The sequence below is a fragment of the Elephantulus edwardii genome, unplaced genomic scaffold (assembly GCF_000299155.1).
Source record: "Elephantulus edwardii isolate Elephantulus edwardi_28Jun2011 unplaced genomic scaffold, EleEdw1.0 scaffold00001, whole genome shotgun sequence".
In the NCBI taxonomy this organism is placed as follows: Eukaryota; Metazoa; Chordata; class Mammalia; order Macroscelidea; family Macroscelididae; genus Elephantulus; species Elephantulus edwardii.
Genome location: NW_006399751.1, coordinates 47,285,162 through 47,309,127, shown reverse-complemented (window position 1 = coordinate 47,309,127; position 23,966 = coordinate 47,285,162). Strand labels below are relative to the sequence as shown.

Sequence of the window (23,966 nt, the reverse complement as noted above, 5' to 3'; positions counted from 1 at the left end):
ATGGTGATCTAATTTCCTCTGTAAACTTAAACCAGAAATACAATAAAGTATTCAGAGAAAGGTGGCTACTGGGGCGATACATCTGCATTTACTTTATAATAAATAAACAGAATGAGCACACTGTATTCTGAAAGGAGTCTTCCAGAGACACCTGCTTCCTCTTTTCGCTAACATTCAATTCAAATCATGAGAAAATGCACTATCTAAACTAATTTCAAATAATGCTTTTGTGGTTTTATTTAGAATGTAAATATTTCCTGTTATGAGTGGCAAGTAGGAAATCTTGCTCTCTAACCACCTACTTCATCTTTTTAAATATTCATAAAAGGAAACAAAATATATAGGTGCTATCTTTCTATTAGCACTAAAACAATACTAATAGTCTAAATAGATTAATCCAACAAAATAGGTTATGGAAACTGAGAGGAAAAGGCAGCTTCACGGAGCCTGATGTATCTCACCAGGTACAAATACCAGTTTCTATAGTCTATTTGAAAATCTAATTTGACTTTCCACATGTAATCAAAGTATTCATCTCTGAATGAGAATTGAAAGGGCTATAAAGAGTCCTGATGACCCAGTAATCTTGTAATTACAAAGAAAAAAAAACCACATGGTAACTCAGTTTCTTTGGGAAAGGGTAAAAATAACCAAACATGCCTTATCTCCTTACCTCCTTTCAAGAAGGAAGGTCCTTTGGAGATGTAACTTTCTAATAAATCTAGCATTAGTATTTACTCTGAAAAGAAAAAAAAATTTAAAATGTCCTACCAATGACATTAGTCAAATCTGTGTCTACTACCTAGGAATCATAAAATTCCAATTTTATAACTCTTACAAAGAAGCACAACCTCTGAAGTTATACCATATGTGCCTTGATACATACAAGATGATAAGAAATTAAGAAAAGTGATCACTGTAATTGCTGGTGATACATGTTTATGCTTCCCTGTTGGCAGGGGGTGGGGGGAACCTGTGCTTTTTCCAGTTTTAGATCACTATAAGAATGTGAACATTTAAATCATCAATATTTAAGTGATGGCACTAAGCCAACTGTAGACCGTAAAGGTTAAAAATCAATCTGACAAATTTCAATAAACCTTAATTCCTTTGTGGGCTTTGGAAAAAACCAAAAACCTCCTAAAAAACAAGAAGACTTTTAAAGCCCATCAATTGACCTGGATGAAGCCAACCAGATCTACAGTCTAGTTCTTCATGAACACTCACTAAGATGCTAAATCAAAGATGTTTGTTTCTGATCACCAAGTAAAATTTCCCTCTTGGGAGTCTATTAGGCTGGTCTGAATTTGTAATTTCCTTGAAGCACTGTCACTTTTAATAGGTATGTGTCTTGCCAGAATATGCTCACTTCATTCTGACAGTGACAGAAAGCTTTCTAATGAAGTAGTTTGACCAGTTTCTTTCTGAAAGTCTAAAGAAAAGAAAAACTGTGTTTAAAAGGCTGCATATTATACATAATGTAGTTCATGAAATAATAAATTCAGGAATTGTCATTTTCTTTGATAGTTCTGAAAACCACTACTGATAGAGGAGCTTTACACATTTGCTTTGCCCTTTCGTCTTCATTTACCTGTCAGGATGAATAGAAGAGAGCACAAAGACAAGGAGAACGACATCCAGGATCCCATCTGGAAAAGGGTAGGGCAAGCCATCATCACACACATCATGAACAAAGGCGGAACACTGGGCTGCTCTGTAGGATGCGTGGGACTGTCGTGATAAAGGAAGAAAGAAAGAGTGGAAAAAGTAGTTAGCTCACTTCTAGTGTGTTTCCTTAAATACAGGTTTACTTTTTATTTTTCTCCAGGAGTACCTTTTCTCTGTAACTTGGAATAAACTTTATTTCTAAGCCACTATTCTCTTTAGATTCTTTCAAGCAGCCTTAAAAACTTGAGTGTGGCACCTGGACTTGAGGACAAATACTCTGGAAATGCCTCTCTAACTTTAAAAGTGAGGTAGGGCACGCTTTATGAGTCAGTAAGTGATAGCTGCTAAGGCTCTATTTTCTGCTAATTCAGAGGCTATGGATGGTCTGCAACTATTTCTCTCTTTGGCTGTTTTTGCAGTGCCTCCTTTGGCTTAAAATAATATCTCATACTGTACAACCAAAATTAGACAATGATAATAGTTACATAACTCTTTGAATACAGTAGACTTTGAAAGGGTGAACTTTATAGTTTATTAACTATATCTCAACAAAGATACTAATTTTAAAAATTGTACAGGAGTATACAAATACAACGGGCCTACAATAAAAAAAACAACTCTAGAAGGACATATGCCAAAATATTAGCAGTGATTTACACCAGGAATTATGTTGTTTTCAGTTGCTGTTGCGTTAATTCTGACTCATAACAGCTTGATATGTGCAGAGTAAAACTATTCCAGAGAGATCTCAAGGCTGTCTCCTTTTGAAAGCAGATTGTCAGGACTTCTGAGGTGCCACTGGATGGGCTTGAACCTTCAACCTTAGTTAGTAGCCTAAGCGCTTAACCATGTGTGCTACCCAGGGGCTTGTAGAAAGTGTGATGCTGTACAGGTAAATTTTATCTCTCCCTAAAGACTTTCAGCATTTTAGAAAATGTCTACAATGGATAATTATTTATCATTAGAAACTAAATTATGTGTTTACTACCTATTTTAGTAGCAGAATTTCTTTTCCTTTTGCATATCTTAAAGTTACCTCTTCACTCTAAGGTAACACTCACTGGCATTCAAAGATCTGCCAAACAAGTGCAGATCACTCTCTTCCTTATAATCTAATACATTTTAGATTTTTTTTAAATTCAAAGAATTAACCTTAGAACTTATTATATATCTGAGACTGTGTGTAAGACTACATACAAATATAAATAAGAACACTTTGTATGAAGTCCTGAAGAATATTTTTGGAGAGACAGACTAGGTACTTACAGGAAAATCTTGACTTAATTTTAACTGGCTTCTTCTAAACTTAAACAAGTTCTGCTTGCCCCATGGGCAAGTGTACCCTTTCATTTTTGTAGCCTAGAACTTTATTTGATAATTTAAATAGGCTATTGTCCTTTCTAAGTGTACCAGTTCCTTGAGATTTATTTTAAATCAAAACCAACTTCTATTGTTTATTTCAATAAGTTAGGTATCAGTTGATCTGGTTATCAGAAGTAATAAAAGTTTAGTTAAAAACGATTATAGATTTGGCCCATAAATATTTAAAAAGAGTCAATTAAACTTCAAAATCATCCAGTCTTAGCTGAGATCTCTTCGAAGAAATTACGAAGCATACCTTAACCAGTTCCACAGCTCCAGAAGCAAAATCACAACAGTAAAGGAAGGCCCCTGGAGTATTTCTATGAAAATGGAGAAAATAATTAGACCTAGAGTTCTGGGGTAGGAAGCTCTGGTGGCCTAGTGGAAAGAAGCTGTGTTGTAGTCCTGAAGGAACGTAGTTTGAATCCACCAGCTGCTCCGTGGGAGAAGGATGGGAAGTTTCCTTCTGAGCGATTAATTGCTTCTAAAAACCTGCCAAAGGGTCAACTATGGGTTGGATCTGACTCCATGGTACACAACAACAGAGTTTAGAAGCAGTTCCACCCTATGTTATATGGTTGTTGTTGTTGTGTATCACTGAGTCAGAATCACCCCATAGCTGACCCTCCAGTGGGCTTTCAGAGCAGTTAATTGCACAGGAGGAGACTGTCCATCTTTCCCTGGCAGAGCTGCTGGTGGATTCAAACAACATACCTTCAGGTTGCCAGTGCAACTCCTTACCAACTGGCCGCCAGAGTTGGGAATCAGAATTTACTTGACAGCATATTGGGTTTTTTAATTGTTGTTGTTTTTGAAGGTTATCTAAGTTCATTGTGAGAAATGAATTGAAGTATGGTTTCAAGAATGTTACCTGGTTCAGAATTGGTACTCAATAAATGTTACCCATTATCATTGTTCTTACTCTTATTAAAAGAAAATCTTTAAATGATTAGATAACTGCCACTGACTTCCAATGCTCCCTGGAAGCAAGGGTGTCCAAGTTTTACCTTATATACTTTGGTGCTCACATGCTGTTAGGAGAGGCTATTTCTTGGAAAGGGACATCAGGTTTGGAAGAGTGGAGTGTCAGCAAAAGAGTAATAGGCCCTCAACAAGACGGACTGACATAGTGACAGCAGCAATGGGATTAAGTGTGTCAGAGATGGTGAGGACAGCACAGATAGGACAGGGTTCAGATCTGTTGTTCATAGGGTCATTATGAGTTATGCTGGGCTTGGTGGCACCTAACAAAAAGTATCTTCCAGGAACTTAAGAATTAACATGATTCTAGAAAAATTACTAGAGAATTCAAAATGCCTTTCTGGATACTGTCACACGGGACATTATGAAAAGTAAGATGCATTCTGCATCTGGGTGGTAATTAGTAAACCCTCATCAGCTATAGAACTGTCTAGAAGCTAGAGGAAAGCACGTGCTGCTTGCCATGTGTCCTAACAAGGCAGCGGCATAACATCTGAGATTGAATTCTCACTGCATCAGCAGCCCAAGTTGAAGTCTTGTGACAACCCAATGCCTTTCCGGAGCTTTCTGTAGAGTCAGCTGACTACACTGGCCCTTCTCCTAGCAAACAGGTGTAAACATCACTAGAATCTACAAGCACTCTTCCGGAAGGGGGTTGAGGATGAAATGATCCTTGGAGAATGGCATGACCACTCAATTGCAGAGGTCTAATTATGGTAAACTCTTCTTAAAAGGTAAAACATTAATCCTATATTTTCCAATTTCTTAGAAGGAGGAAAACAAAACAAAACAAAAAATCAAGCTGAGACAAAACAACAGTCTAACTTGCTATTTTACAAGGCTAATCATCAGTTGTCTATTAAAGACACATTCATTATCCCAGGTTATTGAACATGGATATGAGGGAGAAATGGTATCTTGATGGCAGTCTCGTCTTGATGGCAGTGAAGAAAAAAAGAGGGAGTTAGGAGGTAAAAGCAAGCAAGTGCTAGTTGGAGGGAGAAGTAGGTAGAGAAAAATACTAGTAGCAAGTGAAGAATAAAAGATACTCATCAGTGAACATATAGTATTTTTATTGCACTGTGGTAGCCAGCCTGGAAAATCAAATGAGGGCAAGATATGGTCTTTACTTCAAGGAATATAAACACTAGCTGGAGAGGCAAGACAAAGAAATGACATGCTAGTACTTCAGGATGAGTCAGAAAGTCTTATGCTACATATAATCAACTGCCAATGAACCAAATTTATCTGTAGTATAAATTCAGAGATCTCTGTGGTCCTCAAACTGTGGTATAAGAGAAAAGGACATTTCTGCTCAGAAACTAGAAAAGGAAAAAAGAAAATTCACCAAGACTGCAAATTTACCAGCATCACTTATGTTTGGCTATTTTTAAAAGGTTATTAGATGGTATGAGGGGGCCCTTCCTATCATGATGTTACATTACAACGATGTCCTCATTTTTTGGTGTTATGTCCAAATTATTTAGGACTGAAGTGTCATTAAGTTGACTTGAAAAGATTGAAAGGAAAATACAATCAAAACAACTATGAGATATCATCTCACCCCAGTGTTTTGTTCACAATAGCAAAGAGTTGGAAACAACTAACGTGCCCATCAATAAATGAATGGATAGAGAAGCTGTGGTATATTCACACAATGGAATACTATGATGCATTGAGAAATAAGGAACTCATGAAATATTATACAGAATGTGTAACCCTGGAGGACATTAGGCTGAGCGAAATATCTCAGTCACAAAAGGACAAATATTGCATAGTAGTGCCCCTGTTGTAAAACGGGACTGACATTGGAGTTGAGGGGAGACTGAAAAAGAGGGGATAAATAATGTATACTGCATTGAAACAGATGAGGGAGAGAGCTATTTAAAAGGAACATATGATTAGGTATTATTGTCATGACAGGAGTCCAGAATGAAGGCTGCATAGTGGAGTGACTTGAGGGAGAAAGTGCAACAATGAATGAATCGCAATCCAAAGTCCAAATCCAAAATCCAAAAGAAAGGAAAATACAACTGAATTCTGCCAAGAGCTATGTTAAGATGATAGACGAATTTCCTCTCTTCCACTAGAATGTTCAAATACTTTGCAAATGTGCTTATGTCAATTTTAAATAGAAAAAGAATGTAAATGCTATGTGTAAACTTAAAAGAATAAGAATTAAATTTGACAGATAAGCCACAGGTAAAAGGTAAGGCGTTAGAGCTCTTTATCATCATAGAAAGACTGAAAAATATAGGCAAGGTGGTGAATAGAAAGAGCGGGTCAAATGTCTCTGTTCCTGGGACTGCTTTTTAGAATTTTAAGGTTAGCTTTAAGGTTATGTCCAAATGATTTCAAACCTAGATGTAATCATTTAATATTTAAAAGTTTTATTTTGGATGTTTCTCCAGAAATGATAATAAAATGAAGGTTATGGTGTAAACTTTAAAATCAGTTCTTTATATGTAAAGAGAGATACTTAAGAAACTGAGAAGAACAGACAAATCTCTAAAATGTAACAATTAACAGCTTAATAGAAGGACCAAATCTCTTGCTCTTCTTTATTCTTATCCACACAACAATAGCTTAAAAATTACTTTAACCCAGGGTGATTTTCCTCAAGAGATTATGAGAGTTGCCAAAGACAATTTTCAGAGTGAACCTCTTAATCTGCATGGTTTTGTGGGATTTTTTGGGTCAAGTGAACAGCAAACCATTTTGTGAACTACCTCAGGCTACTTGTGGGAAGAGCCTCCTGAAGTCATCTTAAATCTAAACATAGTTTAACTAGTAAAAAATGTCTTCCTTGCGCATTCTACTCTTTTAAGAACCATCTATGTGGATCATACAGACAACAGCAAATGGCAGGATTAAATAGCAACCTTAGGAGGCAATGAGTTCAAGTTAATAAGGGAGGAACAACTCAGAAAGTGAGAGTCAGAATGACTGCACAGTGTCACTAAATTGTACATGGAGAAACTGTTGACTATGTGCATGCTTTGCTGTGTAAATTCTCAACAATAATAACAAAATAAATGAGATTTAGGGAGGGAAAAGAATTCACTGGCATATAAATGACATTTTTCCAGAATTTGTTAGCATCCCATACATATGTAAAACCATGTAGGCGAAAACTCACTGCAAGATGTTCAGAATTGGAAAGACACTATTTCCAGCACCACAGCCAACCTAAAATCAAAAGAAGAAACAAATAGCAAACAAGGTTACATTTTTCTCAGCAATGTCACAGTTTCCACTAAAACAAACAAACAAACTGGAATAAGTATACCAACTCTCTTGATGGAGTAAAATTTTCTAAATTGAAGAGCAATGGAATAAATCACAAAGAATAGCACTGGGAAATCTGACTCTGGAAATACTGAAAACTTGCACAACAAAACAAAATTAAAAGGTGATTGGTACACTGATGAAAATATGTGCAATGAGTACAATAAAGGGAAGATATTAAAAACAAAATAAAAAGCGGGATAAGGGAACGAAGGAAAAAATAATACATAAAAGAAATCCAAGTAGTGTCTAAACATTTGAAGAAAGCTCTTATGACATATGCTAAATAGAAACAAAACTCCAAAATACATGTACTGGAAAGCCCAATTATATAAAATAGCATTAATAAAAGAACAAAACATCTGTAAATCCTTTGTTTATGGGATTATATATAATTTACTTTATATACTATTCAGAAACTAATCTGTAATTAATTACATCTACCATCTTTATAATAAAAAATAACAAATTTACTTTTAGAAATATAAAAGTTTGACAGACTATAGCAAGTGACATTTCTTTCTAAGTTTTATATCACCTAAAAAAAGGATTAAGAGAGACAAAGAGAGATTAAGGGCAAACCTTTGTTGGTACTTAAAACTGCCCTCAAATTAGGAATTAAAATAAGCAAATAAAAGAAAAATTAAAAACACAAGTTTAAAACTTGATCAACTGAAGATGTAAATCTCCTAAATATTTTTATTTAAATTTTTATTATATTATTTTTACATGTACCGTCAAATCAGATCTGACTGGTACAGGAGGAGATTGTTCTCTCCTTCTCCAGCAGAGCATCTGGTGGATTTGAACCGCGTACCTCTGGGATTGCAGTGCAGCATCTTGCCACTAGGACACCAGAGCTCCCTCTAAATATTTTTTTTTAATACACAAAAGTGTTTTGGACACTTCATGGTCAGTCTACTTTTAGTCATATTTATTCATGTTCCTCCTAAAAACCAGAACTATTAATAAAATAAAATGGGATGTATATTGATTTGTCAGCTCCTGTTTTGGCCTCTGCTGTACAATACCTCTAGTATTCTGAAAGTAGCATTGCTACCAGGAAAAAATTCAGTCTCCAGAAGAACTTTTCTGTGCTTTTCAGAGTCTAGGTTTGGAAAATCAGATCCTGCTTTGTTACGGTCGTGCACCAAGGCAGAATTTTTCACAGAATGGTTATTTTCTTCAGACATTGTAGAGCAGTGTGTTCTTGAGGAACAATTTTCTGCATTAGTTTGTATATGATCCCATGATAATTCACTCTCTTTCTTTGTAGTTTTTTGATCAACTGGACGAATTTCAGGAAATTCCCTCAACAGCCAATTACGATCCTTGAAAAACTTATTCTTATGAATCTTGTAAAATGTGTCCCAGTATGTACTAGCTTCAGTCTCATACTTAACTAAAAAAGAAAAGAAAAAAGAGATCTCTTTTACTCTAAATTACATTTATTATTAATTAAAATTTCAATGACAAAATATATTTAATAGTTAAATACTGCTAAATATGAAAACATACATTCTTTATCGTTGATGATAATGACATTTGCTGTTGACTAACTTCAACATTCTTACAAGCGTCAAGAAAAACTTAAAATTGTAAAAAAATAGAATGTTGTTGCTATGTGCCATCAAGTCGATTGCGACTCATAGTGACCCTATGTACAACAGCCCTAAACCCTACTCTATCCTGTGCCAATCACACTGTTTCCAATACACCCATCCGATTACCCCCGTCACTGAATCAATCCACCTCACAGAGGGTCTTCCCCTCCTGCGCTGTCCCTCCACCCTCCCAAGCATGATGTCCCTCTCCAAGGACTAGTCCCTCCTTATAACATGTCCAAAGTATGTCAGATGAAGTCTCAGAATCCTTGCCTCTAAGGAGCCACCCAGTTTAACTCTCTCCAGGATGAATCTGTTTGTTTTCTTAGCAGTCCATAGTACCCTCAATACTCTTCTCCAGCATGACAGCTCAAAGGCATCAATTCTCTCTCTATCTTTCCTAGTCATTGTCCAACTCTCTGACGCACAGCAAGTGACTGCAAAGAGCATGAAATAATTATCCTAGGTATTCAACTCAATTCCTTTGCTGCCAAGTCAGAACCAACTCATAGCTGATCTTCCAGTGGGTTGGTTTGTTGGGTTTTTTTTTGAGGATGCAAGTGACATGGGAGGAGCCTGCCCAGTTTTTTCTTAGGTGCTGGTGGTGGATTCAGACCCCAGAGAGGTATGGCCTTTGGGTTAGCAGCACAACTCCTTGCAGACTATGCCACCAGAGGTCCCCATCCCAGGCCTTAGTGAATAGAAATGAACTAGTATTGGTCATTTTGAGTTAGACAATTGTAAGAAATATTATGTTTGGAATGAGAAACTGAAGAGAAATGGCTTTGCATTGATCTATTCTACAGTATAATACTGTCACAGGTGAGACACCGAAAAAGAAGATGACACAGATGATTCCTATCAACTTCTGAAGTCTGAAATTGATCAAACATGCAATTAAGATGCACAATAATTACGGTGATTTGATTGCTAGAGTTAGAAACAAAGAAGGCTCAATAGTTGGAAAATACAGTGTTAGTGATAGAAAGGATACTGGAGATTACAAGATAGAAATGTCAAGGTAAAAAACTCACTCTCAGAAATATCTTTTTTTAATAACATAAATCAAAACTATACCCATGGACACTGCTGGATGAAATACACTAGAATCTGGCTGGTTACATCTGTGGTAAGAAACTATAGAAAAGCTCAAAATCATTAGTTAGAACAAAGTCAGGGGACTGTGGAACAGATGATTGATCACCCATATGCAAGTCCAAGCTGAAGCTGAAGAAAATGAAAATAAGTCCACAAGAGTCAAAGTATGTCCTAGAGTTATTCACTAGAATTTAGTGACCATCTCTAGAATAATTCAGGTGTACTAAGCATGACTAGTCAAGACCAGAGGAGTTTTAAGATGGCATCAAGGATATCTTACATGTAAGAAAACAAACAGTAATTAAAAAGAAAAGAAGGAAAGAAAGAAGGAAGAAATGAAGGGAGTAAGGAAAGAGGGAGAGAGGGAGGGAGGGAGGAGGAGGGAAGGAATAAAAGGTGAGAGGGAGGAAGGGAGGGATGAAGGAAGGAAGGAAAGACCAAAATGGATGTCACAATAGACTCTGAACTATGTTCTTAGATGCAGAACAGAAAAAGTGAATAAAATGTATAGAATGGGAGTTAGAAAACAAAAAAGGGAAAAAGATGCTTAGTATTTCTCAAGCTGAAAGAACCAAAGAAAAAAAATTCAAGCACAGAGTTACAATACTGAAGGATTCTGTAGGCTAACACACTGAAAACCACAGGAACAATCATAAGACAGAAAGAGTAAGACAAGCAAAGCAAGACAGAAGGAATACAGAGTCACTGTACAATCAAAAATTAGTGAGCATTCTATAAATTTCAGGAGGTTGCATATAATCAAGACGCAATGATACTGAAGGAAGAAGTAACTGCAATAAAGCTTTCACTAGTATTCTAAGAGGTGCCGTGGCACCAAATCAAGACACTCTAACAAACTAACAGTGGAAGGGCTCACTCATCTATTCTAAGAAATCTGGAAGACACCTACTTGGCCAACCAACTTATTTGTACCTTCTCTAAAAGAAAGGTGATTCAATGTAATATGGAAACATAATTAACATTATATGCAAATTAAATTTTTCTGAAGTCAATGTCAAAGTGATCACAAAAGCATATTATCATGAATTAATAATTCTAGCTGGATTAAAAGAGGTGTGGAACACAGAATATCCTTGCTGATGTCAGATGAATATATAGTTAAAAGAAGAGAATAAGAATGATGTTTATCCGTGTTTTATTAACTAAGTAAAGGCATTAGATTGTGTGGATCCTAACAAATTATAGATAACACTGTGAAGGAGAGGAATTTCCAAACACTGAAATGTGTACATTTAGAACCTATACAGAGACCACTCAACTTTAAACTCATTGCTGTGGAGTCAGGACCAGTGCACAGCTGATCTTTCAGGAGGTTCCCAAGGCTATAAATTATACAGGAAGAGACTGTCCATCTTTCTCCCAAGAGAAAGTGGATTCAAACAGCCAGGAGCTGGTTAGCAGTCGAACTGCCTATAGACTACATCATCAGAGTTCCCTACATATAGACCAAGAGACAATTATTTAAACAGAACAAGGGGGTACTAAATAGTCTAAAAAAAGAAAATGTATACAGAACAAGCAATCCAATAAACTGGACTAGCTCTAGTGGCCTTAGTGGCAAGAAGCTGCACTGAAATCCCAAAGGCACGTGGTTCAAGGCCACCAACTGCTCCACAGGAGAAGGATGAGCAATCTCCTCCCATGCAATTAACTGCCTCTGAAAACCCACTGGAGGGTCAGCTACAGGTCGATGGTATAAAACAACAACATATGAAGAAGAATTCTATATCAGGATTGGAGAAAAAGAGTCATTAACAACTTGTAATAATACATAGTTGATACAATCTTGCTTGCTAAAAGACAAGGAGGAACTAGAACCACTTGCTGATGAAAATCAAAGACTACAGCCTTACTATGGATTACACCTCACTTTAAAAAGAGAAAAAAACCTTCACAAATGGACTAATAAGCAATGTTATGATAGGTTGTCAAAGATTTAATATTATTTGGATCCACAATCAACACCTATTAAAAAGAAAGTATCAAGGACATATTGCCTGGTGCAAATCTGCTACAAAAGTATTAAAGTGTTAAAAAGCAAAGATGTCATTTGGAGGTCTAGGGTGAGCCTGACACAAGCTATGGTGTTTTCAATAGTCACATATATCCCTCCCACCACCCCATCACCTTCAAAGGACAGCACTAACTCAGTCCCCCACTAGTACCAGTGATGCAGTGGAGCTTCGCACATTTGGGGAAACTGCAAGGATCAGCACATCCAGAATGAATAAGGCTCACCCTGGGAATATCACCTGCATGACCAAGGTATCTCCCCTCCCAGGTAAGTACAGCCACATATATTTTTAAGGAGCTCTGGTACCATAGTTCATAGTAAGTTGCACTGCTAACCCAAATGTCCAGTGTTTCAAAGCCACCAGTGGTTTCTTGAGAAAGGGATGTGCAATCTCCTTCCTTTGCAATTTACAATCTTAGAAACCCAATGGAAGGTCTCTATTATTGGAACCAACCTCATAGTAGCAAATTTGAGTTTTGAGTCATACATAAGTAAAGGAAGACCAAAGGAGAACTGATGTATTTGAATTATGGCATTGGTGAAAAATAATGATAAGATATATGGACTGATAGAAGAACAAACAAATCTGTTCTGGAAGAAGTACTGCCAGATTGCTCCTTGGAAGAAAGATTAGTGAGACTTCATTTCATAATATTTTGTTGTTGTGTACCACTGAATTGGAAGGGACTCATAACTGACCCACCAGCAGGTTTTCAGAAGCAGTAAATCAAATTGCATGGGAGGTGACTGTCCATCCTTGTCCCGTGGAGAAACCAGGGAATCTGAACTGCACGCCTTGGAAATGACAGTGCAGTTTCTTACTAGTAGGCCAACCAGAGCTCCCTTCATCTGACAAGACTCTGGACATATTATCAAGAATGGTCAGTCAGTCTCTGCAAAAACTACATTATACTTAGCACAGGAAAGGTTCAGCAAAAAAGAGAAAGACTCTTAAAGACACAGACTGACGTACAGTGGCTACAACAGTGGGAACCAACGTAGCAAATAAGTATTGTGGGAAGGGCCTAGGACCAGGAAACATTCTGTCCAGTTATACACAGTCACTATGAGACGGAACTGACTTGGCAGCTCCTGTCAAAAGTGTTATTATAATAACTTTCACTTATTTACCTCCTAAGTGTTAAAATTACTCAATTTTCTGCTCTTTCAAAATGTAGTCTCACTCCCAGAAATCTGCTTTTGTTTTAAAAGTTTGGCAAATACATTTTTGTGGGAATATAATCTATGCAAACTACTTCCTAGTATAGTCTTGGAATCTTAATAATCACAATCTTAATTAATAACCTGTAGGTTTCCTGTCTTAGAGAAAGGACACACTCAGAATCAGAAGTACCTCTCCTAACTTCAGAAGGTTAAGGGTCATCTCATAAATTCATTCTTCCTCTCACCTCTAGAGAGAGAACTTCTCTAGTGATAGCTTCCAACATGAAGTCTTAAAGAGAATTCTGGATGTCTTCTTAATAAACATGTGCATTCTGTGATGTCATCCTTTAAATCTCCCTGGATCTCAGATCAGGATTAGCACAATAATCTCAGGTGTTCAGGTACTTCTCATTTTACTGTCTCTTTTTATTGGTACCTTAAATTCATAAGGTAGTTAATTCATCTACTCATTCAACTCTAGGGACCAGCATCCAGGAAATTAAAAGACGTATTGCAATGGGAAAGTCTGCTGTTAGGGACCTCTCTAAAGTACTGAAGAGCAATGATGTCTCTCTAGAGACTAGGTGCATCTGATATAGGCCATAGTCTTTGCAATCACTTGTTATGCATCAGAGAATTGGACAATGACTACGGAGGATAGAAGGAGAATTGATGCCTTGAGCTTTGGTGTTGGAGAATAGTATTGAGGGTACCATAGACTGCTAGGAAAACAAACAGATTCTCATAGAGGCAAGGATTCTGAGGCTTTGTCTGATGTACTTTGGGCATGCTGTAAGGAGAGGCTGGTCCTTAAAGAAGGACATCATGCTTGGAAAGGTGGAGGGAAGGCACAGGAGGGAAAGGCCCTCTAGGAGGTGGATTGATTCGGTGACTGGGGTAATCGGGATGTGTGTGTCGGAGACAGTGAGATTGGAACAGGAAAGAGCAGAGTTTAGGGCTGTTGTACATAGGGTCACTATGAGTCACAAGCGACTCAACGGCACATAACAACAACATTCAACAAAACATTTTTTAATAATAAAAAACACCAGATTTAATCCTAAATTAAGCATCTTTTTTTCATCCAATGTGGACATGCAGCACTTTAAAAAACAAAACAAAACACTCATTACTATAGAGTTAGGACTGGCTTGTAGTTGATCCTCCAGGGAATGTTGAGAGGTAGGTAGTACACGGCATCAGAGGAGACTGCCAATCTTTCTCTGGTACGGCCACTGGTGGACTTGAACCACCAGAGAGGTGCTGCCTTTGGGTTAGCAGCACAGTTCCCTATGGACTAGGACACAAGAAAACCTTTCAAAAAAAGAAAAAGCTTTCTATCAACAAGGAATAATCTCCAGGATTTAGCATTAGATGCTAATTATTATCAATTATTAGATGAATAAGCAAAATATACCACCGGCGTGTACACCAGAAGGCTTCTGTGAGGCTGGATCAGGCCCTGCTTGCTGCTAGCTCACTTCCACTTGCTAAGTCACTGTTACATAATACTTTCTAGGGCAGACCTAGGAGTCTGAGGTCTTGGCAACATGCCATCTTTGTTTCCCAAATGTATATCATCTCCTGCCTCCTCTGTAGGGGGTGAGGACTCAACTCCAATTCCACTGCTCCCCAGGCCCTTACCACAGTAACTAATTCTTTAATTATTGTTCTTGTTGGCCATCAAGTTGAAACCAATCCCAACCTGACCCTCCATCAGGTTTTCAGAGGCACTGTCCATTCTCCCATGGAACACCTGGTGGATCTGAACCATGTGCTTTTGGGAATGCAGCACAACTTCTTACCATTAGGCTATTAGAACTCTACTAAAGATCATTTATTACAAATATGGAGTTGTCAACCTCCTTTCTTAGTCTCCTGGTACCTTCTGACAAATTGTTAAGTTATTGGCCCTTGCCCCCCAAAGAGATACACATATATACAACTACATATTTGCTTGAAAATATATGGAATACTTTTGTTAAAATAATCATATCATTAATAATACTGGTTCCCTCCAATGGCTGGGGACCATAGTTTTGACAGAGAGATTTCATTTGAATTTCGATACAGTGAATTAAAATTAAAACACTTAAAACACTTCCATCACTTAAAAAAAAAAGTATTTCATACAGGTTTACTTGCAAAGTTCATTATACATTGTTTTTCACTCTGGATCTTACCCTCTCCTTTACCAGTCCCTCCCCTCTACCCATCAAATTGTGAAACCCTATGGTTAATTGCCCTTCATCACTTTGAAAGAAGATGCTATCCCTTAGAAGAAGCAGGCAGATTCACTATTGTTCCCAGAATCCTGTCCTGAACCTCTTATAGTTTCCTTTCCTTCTTTACAAATTTTTATCTCTATGGCCTTGTACCATGGATCTCCACCCATCGGGCCACAAGACTTCTTTCCTATCAAGGCTGAAATGTATCTGGCAAAGGTAATGCTATAAAGACAGAAACTTCTATCTGTATTGGAGGGTTCAGAAATGAAAGTGGATCTCTGTAACAAAAGAACTATGTTAAGCTGGAGTCAAGAACACATGTTCACAGCTGTACTAATAGAAAGAAGTCTATTTATGCTTAATTTTAAAATGTTGATTATTTATCTTTAAAAGAGTTCTGTCTACTTTAAAAATGTGAAATATACTTGATACACTATATGGAAAATAACATTCTGAATAACAAACTCAAGAAGAACTAGAAAATTCTTCTAAAGTCTTCTTGTAGACCATAGCTGACATCCAAGCAGATATATGCACACCCATGTTTATTGCAGCTTTGTTCACAATAACAAGGAGTTGGAAACAACCTAAGTGCCCATCAACAAACGAATGGCTAGAGAAGCTGTGCTATATTCACACAATGGAATACTATGCTGCATTGAAAAACAAGGAACTCATGCAATATTATTCAAAATGGTTGACTCTGGAGAACATTATGCTGAGTGATATATCCCAGTCACAAAATGACAAATATTGCATGATACCACTGTTGTAGAATGGGACTAACCTCGGGGTTGGGGAGAGACTAAGTATGATGCGTTCAATAATGTATACTGCACTGAAACAGAGGAGGGAGAAAACTGTTTACCAGAGGTATGTGACTAGTGATTTCTGTCATCACAGGAGTCTAGAGCGATGGCTACATGGTGGAGGGGACCTGGGGGAGGGTTTGTAAAACAAGGAAAGAATCTTTTCTTTTACTTTTCCATAGTTTTTGACTCATGTACGTATAACTTGTTAGTTAAATTTGTGTCTTCTAGGTTGCAACACCCCCATGATACATCTTCAAGGATATGAACATGTACGGCTAAGCACAATTAATAACAGTGCATCTAAATTCCAAAATCAATCTCCATAATAGTTCTATGTGTTTCCTGCTGCCAAAGGAGCCCTTTAGAGTAGTGAGAGAAGATCTTCACCCTGAAACCCACAGCGTCCCTTTTCAGCAGGAAGTAGCTAAGAGAATACGCCATCCCCTTTTCCTTATGAATCAGGGTGAAGTCTCTCTCAGGGAGGAGTGATAGGGAATGGCAAAGGACACACTGACAAAGGAGATTAATCAGAACTGGCTTTGACAAGCACCGTGGCAATTGGACAATTAAAACATACATTCGGATGGCGGGGGAAGAAGAACAAACTGGGGAGGAGGGTGGAGAAAATAGTGCAACAATGAATGAATGAAAACCCAAAATCTCTGTAAATGTTCATTAAAACTAATAAAATTTAATAATAATTTAAAAAAAGAGAGGAAAAAAAAAAAGTCTTCTTGTACTTTTTATATTCTTCCTTTACCTTAAAAACTCTCTTAGTAACCCATGCCATCATGGAAAACAGCTGTCAGCCTAATAAAAATCAGCTATCTAAGAGGATTAGTATTTAGTCAAATCTGTAGGAGCTCTGGAAGCAAGTCTGTAGGAAGTTGTACTGCTAATTCAAAGTCATTACCTCTTTGGGGTTCGAATCCTCCATCAGTGTGGGAGAAAGATGGGTAATCTCCTGCTGTGCACAGGGTCAGCTATGAGTGAGTATCAACCTGACGGCAACAAGGTTTTTTCCCCTAGTATTTGAGTTTTTTTCACCTCTAGTAATATGAAGCTTCATGAGGTAAATTTGAACCTACCAGAAACTAGAATGTAATACTCATTTTTTCACAACTACTCTCTCCCTTCAGGGCTCAGATATCAAAATGCATTATGAATTGGGCTGATAATCAACAGCTTTGGAGCCACCTGCTGCTCCCTAGAAGAAAGATGGACAGCTTTCTCCTGTTAATTTAAGACTTACAGCTTTGGAAACCCAATGGAAGTTGGTCATGAGTTGAAATCAACTTGGTGAATATAGATGGTTTGTGCTGGGTTTTATTTTTTTTCCCCCTTTACTCTCCTTAGAACTAACTGGGGTAACAGCTTGCAAAAAAGATGTTCATAGTAGTTGTATTCATAGCAGTATACAACAAGAAGAAGCAAATAATTGCATAGGAAAACAAGGTAACCTTATACAACAATGACATTTTTAGTAGTGTTGAAAGAAAATGTCACACAGAATTATAAACATGCAGACGTACATCTGTCTTGATTGCTACTTTGAAAATATATGCAATCAGAAGAAAATGTGGAAAGTGGTAGCAGTTTAATGATTAGGTAGCTCTTTCTTTTAAAAATCTTACCTGTATCTTAGACAAAGTTTCTTAAGTGTATTCTTCATTCCATTTCCCTACATAGTTTCTTCATGTAGAGAAAATTATGAGGCCGCTAAATGAGAGTATTTAAAAAGCCTATTTATATTACAAATTCTATGTTCTTTCCTATTAAACCTCATGAATTTATGGAGAATATCAGCAATTCCACAAATGACAAAATTTTGAATCACACTTATATTTTAAACATGAGGCTGCACTGTTTCAATTTTTACAATCTGTAAAGAAAATGAACCTGTAGTAAGTGAGGTACCTGTAATCTGATAATCTAACAACACATATACCTAGCCTATAAATTCAATTCTAACCTAAGCATCTTTAAAGAGGGTCTCAAAATTATTACAAGAAGGAGCTCTGGTGGAGCAATCTAACTAAAAAGTTGCTAACTAAAAGGTTGGAGGTTTAAATCCTCCCAGCAACTCTACAGGAGAAAGATCTGCCATTTGACTTCTGTAAAGATTTCCAAAACGAAACCCAAATCCACTGTCATTGAGTTGATTTAGACTCAAAGCCAAACTATAGGACAGAGCAGAGTATTCTGTAGGGTTTCCAAGGCTGTAAATCTTTAAGGAAGCAGACTGCCACTCTTTTCTCTCACTAAACAGCCAATAGATTCAAACTGCTCACCTTCTGGCTGATTGTTATTACTGTGTCAGTAAAGATCACAGCCTAGAAAATCCTAAATTCTCCTTTACTTGAGGCCTCTAAGAGTCAAAAACAACTCCAGAGAACTTAATAATGATAATAGCCACTAACTGAAGACAATGGTCAAGACCTAATATAGGTCAAGACCACTTTCATGGTCACTCTTTCAAGTATCTCCATCACAGGAATTGTTCTTGTTGTTGGGTACCACTGAGTCAGAAGTAACTCACAGCTGACCCTCCAGTGCATTTTCAGAGGCAGTAAAATGCACAGAAGGAAACTGCCCATCTTTCTCTCTAAAGTAGCTGGTGGATTCAAACTATGTTCCTTTGGGTTGGCAGCACAATTGCTTACCACTAAGCCATGATAACTCCTGAGGAGTTGGGGGCAGACCTAAAGAAATGCATAAATCATTATTCCAATCATTATTCTTTCACTGGAATTAGGAGGGGGAACCCCCTAAAATGCATAAATTATTATGCCAATGACAAAAAAATAAAAAAATGGATCTTGGCTGAAAGCAGAGAATATGAGGAATGTCTATCTATGCTTTATTGACTATGCAATGGCATCTGACTGTGCGGATCACAACAAATTTTACTTAACACAGAGAAGAAAGGGAATTCCAGAACACCTAATTATGTTCATTCGAAACCTATTCTTGGACCAGGAAACACTGCAAAAGCAAGAAAGGAGAACAGGAATGTGTCCTGTCTCCATACCTTTTTAAGTTTATTATTTTTTGTGTGTATACTGTCAAAACGGATCTGACTGGTACAGGAGGAGATTGCCCCTCCTTCTCCAGCAGAGCATCTGGTGAATTTGAACAGCGTACCTCTAGGATTGCAGTGCAGCTTCTGCCACTAGGCCACAGAGCTCCCTGTCTCCATACCTTTTCAATCTATATGTGCAAACAGATAATTTGGAAGATTAAACTTAATGAGGAAGAAGGTAGCCTCAGAATTGTAGGATGACTTATCAATAACCTGCAGTAAGCAGATGACTGACCCTTGCTTCCCAAAACTGAGGAAGACCTGAAGTGTTTGCTGCAACAGCTCAAGGACTACAGCCTTCAATATGCACTGAAGCTCAACATCAAGAAAAAAAGATTCTGACAACTGGACTAATTTTTGCACCATGATAGATGGAGAAGAGATTGAAATTGCTAACAATTTCAGTTTGCTCAACTCCACAATCAACACTTTTGACTCCATTAGTCAAGAAATCAAAAGATGAATTGCATTGGGAACATCTGTAATTCTTAGAGATGCTACATATAAAGTCTTGAAAGATCCAGGCAGCATTAAAAGAAGGAGAGAGAATGGAGTCATAGTACTAAAACGACTGGCTGACAAAATACTCAAGGAAATACCATCTGATAAAGAGCCAATTGTAATGAAAGAAGTTCAAGTTGCACTGAAGGCACTGGCAAAAAAAATAAGGTTTCAGGAATTGATGGGATATCAATTAATGTTTCAAATAACAGATGCAGCCCTGATGTGCTCATCAGTCTGTGCCAAGAAATTTGGAAGACAGTTACTTGGCCAACGGATTAGAAAAGATCCATATTTGTTCCCAGGAAAGGTGATTCCCAAGAAAGGCAATTCAACAGAATGGGGAAATTAATTTACAATATCATTAATAACTCACATAAGCAAAATATTGCTGAAAATAATAAAAAAAATGGCTAGAAAAGTACATTAACAGAGAACTTCCAAAAGTTCAGAAGAAACCATAGCACTAGGAATATTATGCTGATGTCAGATGGATCCTGGCTAAAAGCAGAGAATACCCAGAAGACTCTATTCTTTACTGATTATGCAAATGTATTTGACTATGTGGAACATAAAGTATTAAGGCTTACATTGAGAAGATGGAAATCCCAGAATACTTAATTGTGATCAGGTAAAACTTATTATCTACCCCAAGAGGCTGATAAGCAAAAAAACCAAGGGTTTAAAGTAAAGATGTTGTACATCAGGGTTGTCTCCTCTCTCTATACTTATTCAGTCTGTATGTGGAACACATCATTTGGGAATCTTGACTCTATGAAGAATATGGCATTAGAATTAGAGGAAAACTCATCAATAACCTGCATTATGCAGATGACACAATTTGGCTTGCTTAAAGTGAGGAGGTCTTGAAGCATTTGCTGCAGATAATCAGAGACTAAAGACTTCAATATGGATTGCATCTCTACATCATGAAAGCAAGAATTCTAACCACTGGGCCAATAGAACATGACAACTGGAGAAAAGATTGAGACTGTCAATGACTTTATCTCACTTGGATCCACAATCAACACAGTTGGTACTAACAGTCTGGAGATGAGATGTATTGCATTGGTAAAGTCTGCAGTCAGGAATCTCTCCAAATCACTGAGTGCAAAAGGAGCAGATATAAAGTCAGAGTGACTGAGTTTGACTTCTACCCACTGCATAAATAGGAACCTTTCCCATCAGTGACATCCATGTTACTGTTATGTGCCATAGAGTTGCCTGTGACTCATCGCGACCTTATGTATACTGGCTCTGAAACCTGCCCTATCCTGAGTCAATCTCATTGTTTCCAACAGATCTAATCCCATTTCTCTAGTCACTGAGTCAATCCATCTCATCGTGGGTCTTGTTTATCTGAGCTGTCCCTCCATCATTCTAAGCTTGTTGTTGCTCTCCAGTGACTGCTCCCTCCTGGCCACATGCCTAAAATATGTGAGACATTGCCTCAAAAATCCTTGCCTCCAAGGAGCAGTCTCCTGGACAGATCTGTTTGTTCTCTTAGCAGTCCACAGTATGTTCAACACTCTTCTCCAGCACCACAGCTCAAAGGCACTGATCCTTCTAACATCCTTAGTCACTGTCCAACTCTCTGATGCATAGCAAATAATTGTGAAGACCATGGCCTAGATCAGGCACACCTTGGTCTCCAGACTGACATCACTGCTCTTTAGTACTCTGGAGAGGTCCCTGACTTTACCAATGCAATTAGTCCTTTGATTTCTTGACTCCTGGTGTCAAAAGAGTGTTGACTGTGGAACCAAGCAAACTGAAGTTACCAATAACCTCAATTTCTTCTCAGTCCATCATGAAACTGCTAATTGGCCCAGTGGTGAGAATCTTTGTTTTCTTGACGTTGAGCTTCAATCTATACTAAAGACTACAGTCCATGACCTTCTGTGGCAAATGCTTCATAGGACAAAACAAATAGTTACATGGTCAGACATGACATCTCACTGCTCCTGCACCTATTTTTACTTATTATTGATTCCAGATATTCACTGAAAGACTCACAGACTTTACTCACAGCTGTGAGATTTATTAGGGAAACAGGTTGCAGAGTAGGGGAAGCAAAGAATATCACCAATACAAACAGAGATTTAGTCCAACAGTCCCAAGCAAGATTAACAGCAAGACACAATTCCTTAATTAGTGAAAATCCAGGTTTCAGTTCAGCAGCACAAATGAAAGGAGCCTCTGATTTCTTCAATCATCCAGCAAGCCTTAGATCAGTTATAAGTCTGCTTTTCCTTCAATCATCCATCAAACAAACCCTTTAACTGTGGCTTTTATCTTAGAGCAGTTACAAATCAATTTTTTCCTTCAAACATTCAGTAAGCAAAACTTCTAACTGTGGCCTTTATCTCCAGGATTCCTCTGTTTACATCTTGCCAGTCTCTTCACAGTAGTGTCAGAGTCTCTTCATCCTCTCTCCACCACCTCTGTCATCCTCTCTAGCAGTGTGTAAAGTGCTTCTCTTATACTGGTCCTACAGCTATTGATGATTTCCAAGACCATGTGTTTTATGGTAGCTGGAACCATGCTTTCAATGGGGGCTAACATAATGGCTAGAAAAGCCAATTTTCAAGAGTCCTTACACCCCAATGGGGGACAACAATGTCAGTTTGAGGCCTAAGGTGTACTGATTCAGGTCACGGTCTTTTAATCACTTGCTATGTATCTGAAAGCTGAACAATGAATAGGTATAAAAGAAGAATTGATACTTTTGAGCTATGGTGGTGAAGAGCTCTGAATATCTCATGGACTGCCAAAAGAACATATATGTGTTTGAGAAGGTACAGCCAAAAATGGCAAAGCTCCAATTCATATACTTCGGGTACGTTGTTCAGAGAGGTTGACAGACATATTTGGAAAGGTAAAGGACCAGTGAAAGAGTGGTAGACCCTCAATCAGATGGCTTGACACAGTGACTACTACAATGGGTTTGAGTATGTTAGAGATGGTGCGGATGTTATAGGATATGGCAGGGTTTAGATCTGTTTTTCACAGCATTTCTATGAACTGTACTCAACTAGATGGCACCTAACAGCAGTGCAAGGTTATATGATGAAACGATGGTAAGACATGGGAACTTAAAATGTTCTATGAGATAGGTTTCAGGAACAAATAGAAAACAGAAGAAGCATGTGCTGGAATAAAGCTTAATAGGCTGGTCTCTGTATTTCCACCTTTTTTTATTTCTTCTTCTTTCTGATTTCAGCCATATATCCCATCAATGTTGCCAACCTCATAGGTTCCCAGTAACATATGACACCTCTTGAGACCCTACACAAACTCATTCAAATACATCATAATTACATTAATTAGACAACAGGCACTTTCTGTATATAATTTTTTTTGAACTGTAAGAGTGTTACAGGGGACTGGACAGAGATCATTCTTGGTCTATAAGAGAAAAATCTAGTCTCAAGTTGCTGTGAATTCACTTCAAGGTTAGTGCAATAATGAACGAATATGATATGGAAAGAATTATCCTTTCTGTATCTTGTCTACTTATCTTCTAAAGTTGTTACGTGCCGTCGTGTTGCCTGCAACTAACAGCAACCCTATGATAGCTAGAGAGCTCATGTAGACCCTATGAGCTCTGAACCACCCCCAATCCTTAGTTAGTCTCACTGACTCTGACACATCTAATCCTACTGCCCCCGTTCCTGTGTCAAACTATCTTATCTGAGGTCTTCCTCTCCTGTGCTGACCCTCCACCCTTCCAAGCATGATGTCCTTCTCCAAAGACTGGTCTCTCCTGGCCATGTACCCAAGGTATATGAGATGGAGCTTCAAAATCCTTGCCTTCACAGAGAAAATTGGTTTCCAGAAGTCAGTGGCATATCAACTGACATATTTCAACAAACAGACGCTGCCCTGGATGTGCTCACTAAGTTGTGCCAAGAAATCTGGAGGACAGCCAGCTGGCCAACTGACTAGAAAAGACTGATATCTGTTCCCATTCCAAAGAAAGGTGACCCAACAGAGTGTGGAAATTATTGAACAATATCATTAATATCACATGCAAGCAAGATTCTGCTAAAAATGATCCAAAAATGACTGAAGTAGCACATCAACAGAGAACTGCCAAAAGTCCAGGCTGGGTTTAGAAGAGGCTGTGGTACTAGGGATATT

General features: G+C 37.8%; 1 protein-coding gene across 1 annotated transcript in view; it reads right to left on the bottom strand.

The window, feature by feature from the left end:
- The window catches only part of METTL8 (methyltransferase like 8), a 78,484-nt gene that overhangs the window by 2,991 nt on the left and 51,527 nt on the right, over nt 1-23,966 (bottom strand). Inside the window, exons 3-6 of the mRNA XM_006878848.1 lie at nt 8,331-8,701; nt 7,151-7,200; nt 3,287-3,350; nt 1,592-1,731 (exon numbers count right to left, since the gene is read on the bottom strand). Coding sequence (XP_006878910.1) covers nt 1,592-1,731; nt 3,287-3,350; nt 7,151-7,200; nt 8,331-8,701 — 625 coding nt within the window. The remainder of the gene's footprint in view (nt 1-1,591; nt 1,732-3,286; nt 3,351-7,150; nt 7,201-8,330; nt 8,702-23,966) is intronic.